At 40.3% G+C, this 16,460-nt stretch overlaps 1 protein-coding gene across 2 annotated transcripts; it reads right to left on the reverse strand.

The window, feature by feature from the left end:
• Positions 1–4,027: 4,027 nt before the first annotated feature.
• On the reverse strand, positions 4,028–7,266 carry emc6.L (ER membrane protein complex subunit 6 L homeolog). 2 transcript variants are annotated; one of them, XM_018244684.2, is made up of 2 exons: positions 7,097–7,266; positions 4,028–5,467 (listed from the first exon to the last, which is right to left on the reverse strand). In XM_018244684.2, the coding sequence occupies exon 2, from the start codon at positions 5,437–5,439 to the stop codon at positions 5,107–5,109; it is 333 nt and encodes a 110-aa protein (XP_018100173.1). In that variant the 5' UTR covers positions 5,440–5,467; positions 7,097–7,266; the 3' UTR covers positions 4,028–5,106.
• Positions 7,267–16,460: the final 9,194 nt, after the last annotated feature.

The raw sequence follows: 16,460 nt of genomic DNA on the forward strand, positions 1-16,460 counted from the left end.
CACGCCTCCTTATTAATATTAAACTCACACACCCACCTACTCCCCTCCCTGTAATGTCTCTCAGATGAGAAGCCAGACAACATAACATTGTGTGTGCAGGGCCGGCCTTTACTGAGATGTGATAGTCTCTCTTCAGTTTGTACAGGGAGACAGCTGGGAAATGTCCCCAACACTTGTCTGACAATATCAGTGGCAGATAATGTTTTATAAGGCAGGGAGTCTGCACGTGATTGGTTCACTCTGTTCTTTATGGGGGATTCCTCAGGGACATACCAATACTGGGTTACACTGGGGGGTGACACTGACATGACTTTTTCTCTGCAGGACTGGGACTTCTATATTGTCATGGTATATAATATAATAAGGGCTTAAAGGGGTTGTTCACCTTTAAATTAATATGATGTAGAGAGTGATATTCTGAATTAGTTTTAATTTTTTTATTATTGTGGTTTTGAGTTATTTAGCTTTTTATTCAGAAGTTCTCCAGTTTCTTTCAGCAATTTGGATATTAGGGTCCAAAATACCTTGGCAACCATGCACTGATTTGAATAAGAGACTGGAATATAAATAGGAAAGAGACTGATTAGAAAGATGAGAAATAAAAAGTAGCAAAAATAGCCTTACAGAGCGTTGTTTTTTAGATGGGGTCAGTGACCCCCCGATTTGAAAGCCGGAAAAATCCAGAAGGGGAATAACTCAAAAACAATAAAAAATGAAGACCAATTGAAACGTTGCTTAGAATTTGCCAATTTATAAAATAATAGAAGTTAACATAAAATATTTTATAAATAATATTTAAAAAATGTTATTTGTACATAACGAAAAATTAAATTTGAAACGTCTTTATTAAGAATTAACTTACCGATACGCCGCTTGCGCTCCTCTTCATTAAAGGGATCCTGTCATCAGGAAAACATGTTTTTTTCAAAACACATCAGTTAATAGTGCTGCTCCAGCAGAATTCTGCACTGAAATCTATTTCTGAAAAGAGCAGATTTTTTTATATTCAATTTTGAAATCTGACATGGGGCTAGACATTTTGTCAATTTCCCAGCTGCCCCTGGTCATGTGACTTGTGCCTGCACTTTAGGAGAGAAATGCTTTCTGGCAGGCTGCTGTTTTTCATTCTCAATGTAACTGAATGTGTCTCAGTGAGACATGGGTTTTTACTATTGAGTGTTGTTCTTAGATCTACCAGGCAGCTATTATCTTGTGTTAGGGCTCTTACACATGAGCGTTTTTACCTGCGCTCCCCAGCGTTCCGTTTTTCGGCGTTCAGCCGCAGGGGAGCAGGAATAGACGCATTTAATAATATCAAATGGGGCTGTACTCACACAGGCGCATGTAGGCGCCGAACGCAGGTTGAGACGCAACATGCTGCATTTTTCCTGCGTTCGGCGCCTACATGCGCCTGTGTGAGTACAGCCCCATTTGAAATAATTAAATGCGTCTATTCCTGCGCTCCCCTGCGGCTGAACGCCAAAAAACGGAACGCAGGGGAGCGCAGGTAAAAAACGCTCATGTGTAAGAGCCCTTAGGGAGCTGCTATCTGGTTAACTTCCCATTGTTCTTTTGTTTGGCTGCTGGGGGGGAAAGGGTGGGGGGTGATATCACTCTAATGGTGGCCATACAAGGGCAGATAAAAGCTGCCGACAGACCATGTCGGCAGCTTATTGGCCCGTGTATGGGGCCCCCCAACGGGCTTCACCGTTCGAGATCTGGCCGAAAGTCGGCCAGATCTCGATCGGATGGGACAGAAAATCCCGTCGGATCGCGGCCGCATCTATTCGTTGATGCGGTCCCGCGATCCGACCGCCCGTTTGGGCATCGTTAGGATCCGATCGTTGGCCCTAGGGCCCACGATTGGATCAGCCGATATTGCCCACCTCAAGGTGGGCATATTGGAGGGAGATCCGCTCGTTTGGCGACATTGCCAAACGAGCGGATCTCTCCATGTATGGCCACCTTTACTTGCAGTACAGCAGTAAAGAGTGATTGAAGTTTATCAGAGCACAAGTCAAATGACTTGGGGCAGCTGGGAAATTGACAATATGTCTAGCCCCATGTCAGATTTCAAAATTGAATATAAAAAAATCTGTTAGCTCTTTTGAGAAATGGATTTCAGTGCAGAATTCTGCTGGAGCAGCACTATTAACTGATTCATTTTGAAAACATTTTTTTTTCCCATGACAGTATCCCTTTAAAGGCGACAATCCATCGTGCGGCACTCAGTTTCTCCTCCCTGCCTTCTACAGGAGATAGCCAGAGAGGAGAAATCGAGTGCCGCACGATGGATCGTCGCCTTTTCTGAACAGAAGCGCAAGCTGAGTATCGGTAAAATGTTTCTTAATAAAAACTTTGCGAATTTAAAGATATGCACGTTTTGTGGATGAATTGATCCTTGGTTATTAAATAAAAGGGTTCAGCTTCAGAGTAAGGCACTGCCAGGCCTTCCAAACTTCACAAATTGTAGATAGCACTCTGGAGAACCAATTGCTGTAATCAGTAATTACTTTATTTGAAAATACCTGACATGTTTTGGATCGGGTGATCCTTCCTCAGGTGCTCATATACACAGGGGCACATTTACTTAGCTCGAGTGAAGGATTAGAATGAAAAATACTTTGAAAAATTTTGAAAAAAATTTTTTGGCTACTTCGACCATCGAATCGGCTAATTCGACTACGACTTCGAATCGAATGATTAAAACTAAAAATCGTTCGACTATTCGATAGTGGAAGTACTGTCTCTTTAAAATAAAACTTTGACTACCTACTTTGCCACCTAAAACCTACCGAGCACCAATGTAAGTAATTCCTAATCGAAGGAAAAATCTTTCGATTGATGGATTAATATCCTTCGAATCGTTCGATTTGAAGGATTTAATCGTTCGATCAAACTATTTTTCCTTTGATTGTTCAATTGAACGAAATGTGCTAAATCCTTTAACTTCGATGTCTAAGGATTTTACTTTGATGGTCGAATATCGAGGGTTAATTAACCCTTGATATTCGACCCATAGTAAAAGTGCCCCACACGTTTTTTTTCTCATTTTTTAAAAAAAATTTTTTATGTTACCGGTCCTTTAAAGCACTGCCTTTGAGCTTGGTGGATGCTGAACTAGTGAGCCCTAGTCGGGTCCATACCGAGAATGAAAATAGGCTGTAGCATTTCAGGTATGCAGATTTCCAAACAGCCCCTCCCCACACCAGCCCAATAAATAGTGACTGTCTATGGCATTTTACAGCATAAATGACAGATTGTAAGTCCGGACCTGGTGCAAGTGTTTGCTTCTGGGGAGTGGACTTTTATCTCTGTGTCTATATCAGATTGACTGTTTTGTCTAAGAAGCACAGCAAGAAATCCCAGAGGATCCTGGGTAATACAATATCCCCCCATAGGTGTTTGCTTTGCCTTTCACCAGAGATGTAGATTTGCTAGAGCTAGTACTAATACTGCATAATGCTGTACACCCTTTTTCAACATTATATCGATGACTAGGATTTGTGCTGAACATACTTTTGCCTTTTATTTAGTTATGAAGTGTTTATGTTTTTTGTTATTTATTGCACAAAACAGGGTAAACTGTAAGTAAAGGAAACATTCGACCATCTGGCTCATGAGCACAATCTGAGCTTCTCGAATGTTTTTTCGATTTTGCTTGTGAGAACAGGAAGTAAAGCGTTAATTAAATCTTCAGATTCCTGTCTGTTTAGTAAAAATCACACAAATGACCTAATTATATATGTATAGAATTATAGCTTGTTGTATATCATGTGTATTTTATAGAGGCAAACACTAACAAGCCTTTTGAAGTCAATGCAAACAATGGACTTTGTTGTTTTCTTTTTGGCCACCTGTGATGTGTAAATATGAGGGGGGGGGGAAGGGACAATATATGAAATGCAAAGTGGACCTGTAATGTATGCATAGCTTTATAGACATAGGCCAATACATTTTATTGCTTAGCCCAAAATACACATCAAGCCACCTTAAAGGAGACATAGGATAAATGGAAAAACCCTCATTTTTGAGTAAAATATGGTGTTGCTTTAATATGGTGCTAAAAATTAACTTTTCTTTAAAAATAGCCCCTTTATTAGAGCTTCCTATAGATGTTCACTAGTTCCTGTTTCAAATCAGGGGTGGGCGTGTCCTAACAGTCCCTGCCAGAAGCACAGTAGGAGGGTGACAGCCAATGACAGCTCTGCAGTCACACAAGCAAAGACAGTCTTCAGTTCCCTATCAGGTCCTGCTAGCTGCTGATTGGTTTCTGTCTGACAGTGCAGTGAGTGGAGTGCCGACGGCTCCCCTGCACAGCCTGGGAATTCAGGGAGCAGGAAGAGGAACAGATGGGAAGGATTATTAGGGTTTTTGCAGAAATATTCAATAAATCAGCCTGAAACATTTTTAAGCACAATTGTTCTATATCTAAATGAGTATAATGCAGTGATACATTCTTATTTTTTACACAAAATGTCTCCTTTAATGATTCCCACTCATCAGTATGGGTTGATTGAATTGATCCATATTTATGCCAGCTATACTGGATTGGAAAATATATCCTATAACTTTAATATGTGCTCAATTACTTTTTCCATTCATTGAAAGTAGGGATGCACCGAATCCACTATTTTGGATTCGGCCGAACCCCCGAATTCTTTGCGAAAGATTTGGCCGAATACCGAACCCTAATTTGCATATGCAAATTAGGGTTGGGAATGGGAAAACATTTTTTACTTCCTTGTTTTGTGCAAAAATTCACGCGATTTCCCTCCCTGCCCTTAATTTGCATATGCAAATTAGGATTCGGATTTGGTTCGGCCAGGCAGAAGGATTCGGCCGAATCCGAATCCTGCTGAAAAAGGCCGAATCCTGGCCGAATCCCGAACCGAATCCTGGATTCGGTGCATCCCTAATTGAAAGCATTCTTGATGTGTACAACAGATTTAATTAGAGATCATTTACACATATGATCCATATAAGTTACTAACAGGAACCAAGCAGCAGGTTCAGGGTTTTAAAAGAGAGATCCTCGTGTTCAGTGTAGGTCCTTGTATTCCGTTAAAAAGAACAATTCCAGGTAACAGAACCACATGGCAGGCTTCAATACACATGCACCATGCCGTAAAGGAAGGTCCAGAAAAGGACGTAAGTGAACAGGCCACCGATGAGACCGCCTGTAAACAGCGGCTTCCTGGTTTTAAAATATTTGTTCCACTTACGTCCAGACTTTAAAACTAACAAAAGCGACAGCAGGAAAGAGGCGAGGAAGTAAAAGATGAAGCCATATAAAGCAGTTAAACCCAGGACCCCAGCAGTGGCCCCAGACAGGGCAGACACAGAGGTTCGACAATAGTCCATCACTGCAGCGTTCCCTCGTACTGCAGCTTCACTAATAAACTGGGGTCCTTCTCTCTTCAATGATACTCCAGCCATGGTTGCAACAAGAGCCGTTCAGCTAGACCTGAAAAAAACAAAAGTGACACACAAAGGATTAGCAGTTTGGCACACAGTTTAATTGTTTAATGTAATCTCTCTGTGCGCTTTGTCTAAAGACACAATTATGTTAAGAGATATTTTTATGTATGACTATCCTGCTGCAAACCACAATATGATTATGTAGCCCCAGATAATCAGACTTTGTAGCACAGTGACCCCTGCAGCTGTTCTCCCCAATCTGTGTGCACTGAGCAATGCAGATGGTTCATACCGGACAACTTTTATCTTCAGTATTAAAAGGAACAGTAACACCAAAAAATGAAAGTGTACAATTGTAGTGTTTCTGAAGCAAACACACCAGTTTTTCCAGTGCAGCACAACACTGCATTATATTTTTATTACTTTAAAACACTTTGATGTTACTGTTCCCTTAAGTTGTACTTCCCTGACTGAAGAGCTTTATTATATTAACAGGGATGTTCACCTTCAGACAAAAGTGGGAAAGCAAACAGTCCAGTGAACTGGTGATTTGTTCAGGACTGACAAATAGGAGCTAAAAAGTAGGGATGCGGCCGAATCCGAATCCTGCTGAAAAAGGCCGAATCCTGGCCGAACCCCGAACCGAATCCTGGATTCGGTGCATCCCTACTAAAAAGCTAAATATCTTGGTAACACTTCTGAAAAAACCAACATCATTTAGAAAAATTTTAAAATCGCATGAGTTCTTTACTTTTGGACATCTTAAAGGAGGTGATCATGCCCTTTAAAGGGATTCGGTCATGATTTTTATGGTGTAGTTACATGGTTTATGCTGCAGATAATTCACTCTACCATATAACATTTTATTCCTCAACCAGCAAGTGTATTTTTTCTAGATGTCATATTGTTGTGTAGGCAGCTATCTCAGGTCATTGTGCCTGATCCCGTGCTTTCAGAAAGAGCCAGCACTTAAAGGAACTGCTTTCAGTTAATGTATTGTTTCTCCAACTCAATGAGTCGCATTGGACTTGGATTTTTACCATTGAGAACTATACATACAAGGAACTATCTTGTGTCAGGGAGCTGTTATGGGGTTACCCTCCCAGTGTTCTGCTACTGGGAGGAAAGGGAGGGGATGACATCACTCCAACTTGCAGTACAGCAGTAAAGAGTGACTGACGTTTATCAGAGCACAAGTCACATGACTAGGGGCACCTGGGAATATGGTGATACGTCTAGCCTCCTGTCTCCTGTTTGCTCTTTTGAAAAAAAGGATTTCAGTGCAGAATTCTGCTGGCACAGCACTATTAACTGATGAATTTTGTCAAAAACAAAAAGTTTTGTTTTCCCATGACAGAATCCTTTTAACATATTAATTCTCTCTCTCTCTCATAGAATTGATCTGATCACGTGACAGGTTGTAATCATCAGACAGAGAGAGAGAGAATTACATGTCAAGGGAGTCACACGACTGTACATATGATTTCCACACAGGCACGTGCAATGAATAGTGATATAAAATAAACCTGTTTTTCTGATTAAAAAAAAAATCTGCGAAAACAGTGTTATTGTTATTAAACTGCCAAATCAGAATCAAAGGCGTCACAGTGCGTCCCCAGACATACTAATAGCCACACGTATAAATAATTCATACCGCCCAACAGTCTTGCTTTACCCGGGACACTCCCGAATTTCTTTACACAACCCGCAGTCCCGGAGCCCTGCTTTTTTCCCTTTAATTCACGTAGCTCCTTGGGTCCTTCCGGAGAGCTAATCCAGAGATCACCAATCTCATATCGCGAGATTATTACGTCACACCGCACGTCTAGAAGCGCGGCGACGTTCCACGTAGTCGCCTTGAGAAGAGGACGGAGTACGGCGTTGTCGCAAAAATGCAAGCTGTCTAGTGTGCTCATACGTTTTATTTTCGGTTCTTGCAGATCCTACGTTTGTCAGGGTTAAAAAAGGTTGTGTTCTGTGCTGGCTGGAGCTTTTCCAATAGCTGACACTGCCCTGCTGCTAATTCTTTATCAGTATTCATTTATTGTTTCTACTTGTGCCAGGGAGGAAACATGTTGCTTCCTGGTTGCCAATAGTACCTGCCCCTCATTAGTAGGGTTGCCACCTTTTCTGGAAAAAAAAAGCACGGCCTTCCTATATATTTATCTTTTTTTCAACCATCATTTTCACCACCAGGTGGCAAACCTACCCGTTCTGTGTACAAATAAGTTTGCCACCTTTTCTGGAAAAAATAGTATAGTTCGACTTCGTAAAATCCTACGACTTCGAAAATCGAAGGACTGTCTCTTTAAAAAAACTTCGACATCAATACTTCGCCATCTTAAAACTGCCAAAGTCATGTGTTAGCCTGTGGGGACCTTCTACAACATTTTTCTAAGTCTTTAGAGGTCGAAGGAATATCCTTCGATCGATCGCGGAAATCCTTCGAATCGTTCATTTCGAAGGATTTAATCGTTCGATCGAACAATTTTCCTTCGATCGCAGGATGGCCAATTTACTGAGAAATACTTCGACCTTAATATTCGAAGTCGAAGTTTTTCAATTTGAAAGGTCGAATTTCAAAGTATTTTCTACTTCGAAATTTGACCCTTGATAAATCTGCCCCTTAGTCTTGCAAAGATGTTTAACAAAGTTACAAATAAGGTTGACACCTTTTCTGGAAAAAAATATTTATCTTTTTTTCCTTATTAATAACATTGGGATCAGCCATCATTTTTACAGGCCAGGCCGGTAAAATACCGGCCAGGTGCCAACCCTATGTACAAACAAGGGCCAAGTTTTCATAATTTGTAGGCACCACTAATTTAGAAAACAATATTGTGTGAAATTAACTAAAAGTAAATGTTTTTACATGTCTTTTCCTCTGGTCCCAACTGTGAAGTGATGCAGGTTTCCTGGCAATTCTGTGCACAGAGTGGCGACATTTTTTTGACCTCACCTGTTTTATGGCCACCAAAGTACCATGTCCATTTTACAAAATTTGGCAGGTTATGAACGTTTTCTGGGAGTTTTAGTGCAATGTTGTAAGTGTTCTACAATTGTATCTTTGCTTATCTTAAATTGTTACAAAAGTATACAAGTGCAGCTGCTGAGTTTTCTGGGCTCCCTGCCAAAAAGCCTCTTATTATAAAGGGCATGTAATGGCAAAAAAATAAAATCCCATTTTTACTTTCTTTAATGAAAAAGAAACCTATCTCCAATATACTTTAATTAAAACATTTTTTACTGTTTTTATAAGAAACCTGACTGTATGCAGTGAAATTCTCCCTTCATTTACTGCTGTGGATAGGAATTGTCAGACGGTCCCTAACTGCTGAGCAGGGAAACAATCATACTTATGTACAGCAGGGGGAGCCGCCGCCTTACTTCCCAGCCATGCAGAACTCAAGCAGCTTTGTTTATGACAATCCCTAAGCAGCCCAGACCACACTGAGCATGTGCACAGTCTTAGTCTTGCAAAGATGTTGAACAAAGTTACTAGATGGTGACCCCCTGTAGCCAACCCTTAAATAGTCATCAACCAAAAGCACCTCTTTTTTTGCAGCTTCTAAAACCTAGCAGGTGCTGTTTAAATAGAGAGTATAACTTGTTAAGGATGTGTTGCACTATACATAACTCAATAACCGGTTCCATTACAGGTTCAATATCCATATTGAAGGATTGCCTGTGGTTAAAGGGGTTGTTCATCCTTAAAGGGATAATGTCATGGGAAAAAAAACAGGGGCAGCTGGGAAATTGACAAAATGTCAAGCCCCATGTCAGATTTCAAAATTGAATATAAAAAAATCTGTTTGCTCTTTTGAGAAATGGATTTCAGTGCAGAATTCTGCTGGAGTCGCACTATGAACTGATGCGTTTTGAAAAAAACATGTTTTCTGATGACAGGATCCGTTTAAATTAACTTTTAGTATGATGTAAAGAATTATATTGTGAGACAATTTGGTATTGCTTTTCATTTTTTATTAAGCTCTCCAGTTTGCAGGATCAGTAAGGAGTTCTGGCCGTCCTCAAAATGGCGGCGCCCAGAGGAGGCCACACGGCCATCGGATGCCAGCGTGACGCCGGCGTATTGACGCTGGCGACTAAACGTGCTGCGTCTGCACGCAAATTGCCGCACATCCTATTGCGTCATCTGGCACGTTTTGGCGCAAAATCCTGCCTATTTAAAGACGCCAGAAGGTTCTCTCAGCGCCCGAGAATAGGTTCTTCTATCCTGAGTTCCTGGGTGTACTATTGAAGAATGCTTTCCTGATTCTCGACCTTCGCCCGAAATCCCAACCACGATATCTTGCTGCCTGGACCGACCTTTGCCTGAACCGACGATTCTTCTGCCTGATCCCTTGTACCTCGAACGGTGTTTGTCTTGATTGCTTCCTCCTTGGTCCACACTACAAACTGCGCCTTCGGGCCCTGACAGGTTGCTATTAAGTAGAAATGACAATATTTGTGTAGCCTTACATGACATTTGTTTTTATAAGGGGTCCATGAACCCTATTTGAATGCTGGAAAGAGTCAGAAGAAGGCAAATAATTAAAAAAAACAGCAATAAAAAGTTGCTTAGAATGAGCCATTCTATACCATACTAAAAGTTAACTACCCCTTTAAAAGCAGCCAAATGGATTTCAGAGATAATAGGGCCCACTGATCAGCCTTCCAGATTAATCTCTGGCCAACAATATCTAACAAGTTACTCACCTTCCCAGTAAAAAAAATTACACCACTTTAAAAAACATCCAACATCCAAAATGTACTCAATAAATGTAACTGAAAATAAAGTTCATGGGTGAAAAATGATGATTGGTTAAAGCAAATGTCACCCCTTGTCTATTACAACTACTGCAAGAATCAATAGGTTGAAACAATTGCAAGTAGAAAATAATAACAGTCTGTATCAGCCAAACCTTCCTGCATGTCCTTTGCAGTCATATGAGGTTTGCCCTTTTAGCAGTATATGAGCAGCTCTCTCTGATAGTTTTCTTAGTGCAGACACCTGGGATTGCAATAATCGCTACTGTCAGAGCCGCAGCACAATATCACTGCCACAGACCAGCATGCAAAGTGTTTAGCAAACATTTTTAAATTGCTCTTTAGCAATGACCCTAATGGGACCGTTATATTTCTGCCCCACCCAACATTCCTAAGGTCAGCTTCCCTTATTGGTATACCCCCTGGCAATCTTAGAACTAAGTAGGGATGTACCAGATCTATGGTCTTGAGTACCGTAATGAAAGAAACCTAATATCATTTAAAGCTCATTCAGTTGTTCAGGGCTTTAAAGTCACATGATTTTAAAGGTTCAGCCAAACCCCAAATTCTATTAAAAGGTAAAACCAAACCAAATCCTTGATTCAAGGATTTCCCAATAACCAAGATCCCTTAAAATCCGGTGGCCTCCAACCTTTACTTTTTTTATTGGTATCTGTTCTGGCTGTGTGTTACTGTTGTTTGGACCTTGACACCACACTGTGCTGGTTTTGATGTGTGCTGTGCGTTGTCAACCGTTATATGTTGACAATTTTTACTCTCTGTGGCTAATGTCTCTGTCCAAAATCCCTAATAAATGCAGCAATCATTCCTTTTTTTTTTTATTTGTTATTAATACAATTAATATTACATGTACATGATGGAGTCTCTTGGTATTACAGTAGATTAGTTAGTGCTTGGCAGTAATGGATGCAGCTTCTTTTCTTGACAGCTTCCGAATAGAGCTTTGTAGAATATTTAGCATGGAGATCACAATCTTCTTTGCTGAACTGAGTTTCCTCGCTCCGCCTCACATCTGCAAAACAGATTCACAGTAGATATTACATCTAAAGGGCAAGTATGAGTTGATTAAGTTTAGAAGGCAGAAAAAATGTGTTGTTTTAAATTGTAGATTTGTTATATACTATCTGTTAAAGGAATACTATTGCCATACATTATCAGTAAGACTCTTCTAACTGTTTTTATCAAACAGGAGAGTCATGCCCTCTGGCAATGGAAGGATTAAATATACTTTTCATACCTCAGGGTGGGTGAAAGATGGAATCCATCATCAATAGCTTCTTCTTGATATCTTCTAAGGTGGGTAACCGCAGCCTCCCTAAAAAGCAAATTGAACAAATGTAAAGGAGAGCCAATTGGAAATTGTTGGTATAAAATGTAATAGTTTCTTACCTTGGTGCGAGATCTTACTTGATTTTTTAAATTTTGGAACAACCTGCAAAATCTAGAAGATTACATTATTAGCTTTCTCAATCAGAACTTGTTTAGATGGCACACGTAATACATCATATACCGGGACTGGATATTAATTGTCCCTCCAAACTCTCTTCACTTATCTGATGGTCAGTCTTCTTTATAATCAAATCCTCTTGCAGCTCTGATGGCATTTCTGCAGCTGGTGATGTTAATGCTGGAGCTTGGTTTAAATGGCTGGCACTTATTATGAGAATATGGACTGGCCCTCCACCAACCCAATTCATTCCGTCCTTTGATCTGATGGTCTTTAAGGTGTAAAATCAAATTTGCTGAAAGCCTCTTGCTGCTCTGATGTTATCTCTACAGATGGGAAGTGTCAGTGCTGGAGCTCGGGCTTCAGGTTGCATTAAGCTCTCCAGATGGCCCTGGTTGGCTGGCACAAATGGAGGCCTCACTCTTCTGTTTTTAAGATTTTTCCAGTCCATATCCTGAAAGAAAGGTCATATTATACAATGAGTATCTATTCCAAAAAACTTCTAGAATTGGTGGAACAAGTGAGTATAATGCATCTACTGTATATAATACAGAAGAAGTAAAGATGAAGTTATAAAAAACAATGAAACTTTGAGGATTTATTAGTACAGTATTCATTAGCACATTTCTGTCTGTAATTCAAGACAAGTACAATAGAAAGTTACTCTAAAGAAGGGGTGCCCTTTAACCTCGTCAGCACCAGCCTCACCGGATCCCAGACGATAATAAAAAAAGAAGTTGTGCTTAATGAATATATCAGTGTTTCACCATAAGCATTTCCATGTAGGCTTTGTTAAATTACACTATGAAATTCCTATTAAAATTGCAATTCTTCCCCAATGTAGGTGATGACATAGGAATTGTGTTTACCTCATACATGAGCATAGCATATATGGCGATTCCAAGGGCCCACCAGTCAACCGCCATGCCATATCCGATATTCATGTAGATTTCGGGGGCCATGTAAGCTCTTGTGCCGCACTCGGTCTTTGTGCGACTGCTGTATCCAAATCCTTAAACACAAATATAACCACTGTAAGGAAACTGCAGATATTGGACTCATAATGTATAAGAGACTTCCCATAACCACTTGCTTTCAGTAAACACCCACTTTAACATATTCACCAGTTACATGTACAGGTATATTTAAAAGTAACACAAACATGGAATTAGACCATCTGAAAGCAGATTATATACCAGTAAAATTAAATGTATTTAATGAATGCAACAAAATTATAAGCGTATAACTTACTGTTTTTGCTGAGGCCGAAATCCACAATCTTGACAAATCCATCCCAGTCCATCAGCAAATTCTCAAGCTTCAGATCTCTGAATAAAAACAAAATAAATTGTGTAAAACAGTTTCGTAGTGATCCACAGAAAATTCTTATTTAATATAACATCCAGATGTGCAGTGTCCTTGAATGATAATTCCATACTACCAGTAGCTTTATATATTTTATTCAACTTTATATATTAATTCACCTTCCTGTTCACTCTAGCAGAAAATGTTGCTACCATTTAAATCAAACTTCATTAAGTAATGTTACCAGTTCCTTCTGGAAATAAGTATAAATTTACTGCTATTAATACTTACCTATGGACAATGCCCTAAAATGTACCATTCCACCCACATGTATTTATTAGATATAAAAAAAAGGTAATATTTACATTAAAAGTACTTACAGAGAGAGCAGGTAAAAGGCTTTAATCTCTAGCTATGCAGTTAAGCAGGTGACCAATCACCTTCACCTGGAGGACAGCAAGCACCTGATTGGCTGAAGATATTAGCAATTCCCCAATAGCAGGTGTCAGAGCTGCAGCTGCCAGTCATGGATTTGGTTATACATAGTTGGGTTTGTGCCAGGAACAGTGCCAAGCCAAGATGTACTTGCACCCCATTACCATTGTCCCCACTCTCTCCACAGCTACCCTCCCACCCTCAATTCCCATTCCCCCTCTCCAGAACTAGAGCAAGCCAGGCAGGTGGGAGCAGAGTGTAATGTACAGTAATATTTTTTATTATTGTTAGAAAGGCTTTTATAGTGATAAAGATACATCTAGGGCCACCATCAGTGTGATACAGGGCATAGTACAGGGGGTGCTACAGTCAGGGTTTCCATGGCAGAGGAGAGCTCCAAGATAGAAAAGCAGAATTTGTGTGTTATGAAAAAGGGAGGGGCTTGTATGGTGGTGGGCAGATTTTGGTGGATCATGGGTAGGCTTTTGGCATGATTGGGGAGTAGCTAGGGCAGATTGAGGTAGGGCCACCATTATACGCTTTGAAAACATGACAACTTAAAAGGCAAGTAAAGCCCACAGTTTAGTTATCAATAGGGTCATAGGGCAAGTCTGCCACTTCTTGGAGTCTGTAGCCCTAAGCCTTTTAGTTCTACTCCTTTGCTGCTGGCCATTTGTTTATTTGTATTGTAGGCTAGCACTGCCTTGTCATGTCATTAGCTGTTGCTTTCGTCATTTATCCAAATTCTTCTGTTTTTGCTTCTAATGTAAAATACACAACTAAAACACATTGTGTATCCTAAAAAGATGCATTTCCATTTGGAACAAATCATTTATTTCCTCTCTGCTACAGCAGCAGATACTTTCACTGAAGCACAGATTGCCCATGTAGATTAACTCATTCACAGTAACTTTTCCAAAATTCCTTGGATTGTCACAAAGGCTGCTTGAGTATTTTAGGCATAAGGTTAATATTTTGAAAGCCTGATATACAATCAATTCAGTTCATGTGTGCTTCAAAAGTGGGAAACGGCTCTTTGCAGCCCCAGGTGCGTGCTGCACCCTCTGCCAGGGCAAAACCGACACAGATCAAACAAAAGCAGCAGCACTCCGGTATTATTTGTAAAAAGTGAAAACCTTAACTCAAAGTGCCCTCAGGCAACGTTTCGGGCTACTATGGCCCTTTGTCAAGCCTGAAAAGGGCCATAGTAGCCCGAAATGTTGCCTGAAGGGTCATAGTATCATAAAATGTTGCCTGAAGGCACTTTTAGTAAAGGTTTTCACTTTTTACAAATAATACCGGAGTGCTGCTGCTTTTGTTTGATCTTTGAAAGCCTGATATTCATTATAATTTACATCATATCAAGCAGGGTTATTCAACATATAACTTCCAACTGGGGCTGATCAAGTCAACTTAAAGCAAGAGGGCTACAGGTTGATGCCAAGTCAACTTAAAGCAAGAGGGCTACAGGTTGATGCTTTGATACAAAAGGTTTATTGTTATTTAACATAATTCTTAAAAATGTCTTCCCTGTTGGGAAAATAATAAGAGAGAGACACTCCTTGATGTACACCACAACAAGTTCATATAAGAACAAAAGGGGAGTGTGAGGCCCACCAGCTAAAACAACAAGAACTTGCAAAACTGATGTAATAAAATTCCAAGTATGTGTCTGTCATTACAGCAACATCATGAGTCACATCAATGTCTAGTATAAAGTCAATTCCAGCTGGAAAGCACCGACCCACATCAGCTGTCACCCACGGGTACCAAAAAACAGACCGTTCGTTACTTTGAGTTCCAGTCCAGTGTTTTATGGGAAGTTTAGGGGTAATTATGTAGTATAAGGGGTAATTTAGGAGAAGACAATAAGTAAAACTGCCTAAAAGTAATCATGAGTTTTTAGGTTTTTACTCAGAGGGTCCAGGTTTGTTTTTTGCAAAAAATAAATCCTGAGCTGGCTACTTACCTTGCCATCTCAGTTCTAATATATATTTCATCCAACGCGTTCATGTCAACCATGTTACTCCCACTGGCATGGGTGTCTACAATGTTTGCCCCCCCCACAGCCTTGTTCACTACTGCAGGTATATACTGTCATATGAGGCCTCTCTTAGTAAGCCAGTGCAGACCAGATCTCCCCCAAAGGATGGTTAACTGATTAATATACATTCTGCCCACTGCTCTCCTGTGGGTACAGTGAATAAAGACTGACCAAATAATCACAGCTTCTTTAGTAAATGTGTAACCATAAAATTGGTGAAAGGAATAATAATGTTGCTTCTGTGGGCTGGAAAGTAAAAACTTACTTGCAGAACTTTCAACCACGCCAGGAATTTGAGGTGGGAGTAAATACTGTTACCCCCCCCCCCCCGCCTAAGCAGTCTGACTTTACCCCACAAGGTTGACACTGCAAACAATTCACTCTACCATATACCATATAACATGTTATTCCTCAACAAACAAGTGTAGGCAGACATCCCAGGTCAATTTGTCTGGTCATAAGCTTTCAGAAAGAGTGAGCACTTCACGATGGAACTGATTTCAGTTAAGCTATTGTTTCTCCGAGTTAATGTAACAGAATGAGTTGCAGTGAGACTTGGATTTTTACCATTGAGTGCTACTGTATACATACAAGGAACTGTTATACCCATTGTTCTGCTGATTGGGGGAGGGAGGTGGGTGACATCACTTCAACTTGCAGCGCAACAGTAAAGAGTGATGTTTAGCAGAGCACAAGTCACATGACTGGGGGCACCTGGGCACAAGTCACATGACTGGGGGCAGCTGGGAAACTGTCTAGCTCCATGTCAAATTTCAAAATTAAATATAAAAAAATCTGTTTGCTGTTTTGAAAAAACAGGTTTCAGTGCAGAATCTGCTGGAGCAATAATAATAACTAACGTTTTTTTCCCCATGACAGCATCCCTTTAGTGTGATCTCTCTCTCTCTATTTAATATGAACACACACACTTGTGCTAAAAGGATACAGATGTAGTTACCCAAGAACACACATCAAGGGACCAATAACTGTGAGCAAGGGGGACAGGCACACAAGGACCAC

Source organism: Xenopus laevis, chromosome 2L (assembly GCF_017654675.1).
Source record: "Xenopus laevis strain J_2021 chromosome 2L, Xenopus_laevis_v10.1, whole genome shotgun sequence".
Lineage (NCBI taxonomy): Eukaryota > Metazoa > Chordata > Amphibia > Anura > Pipidae > Xenopus > Xenopus laevis.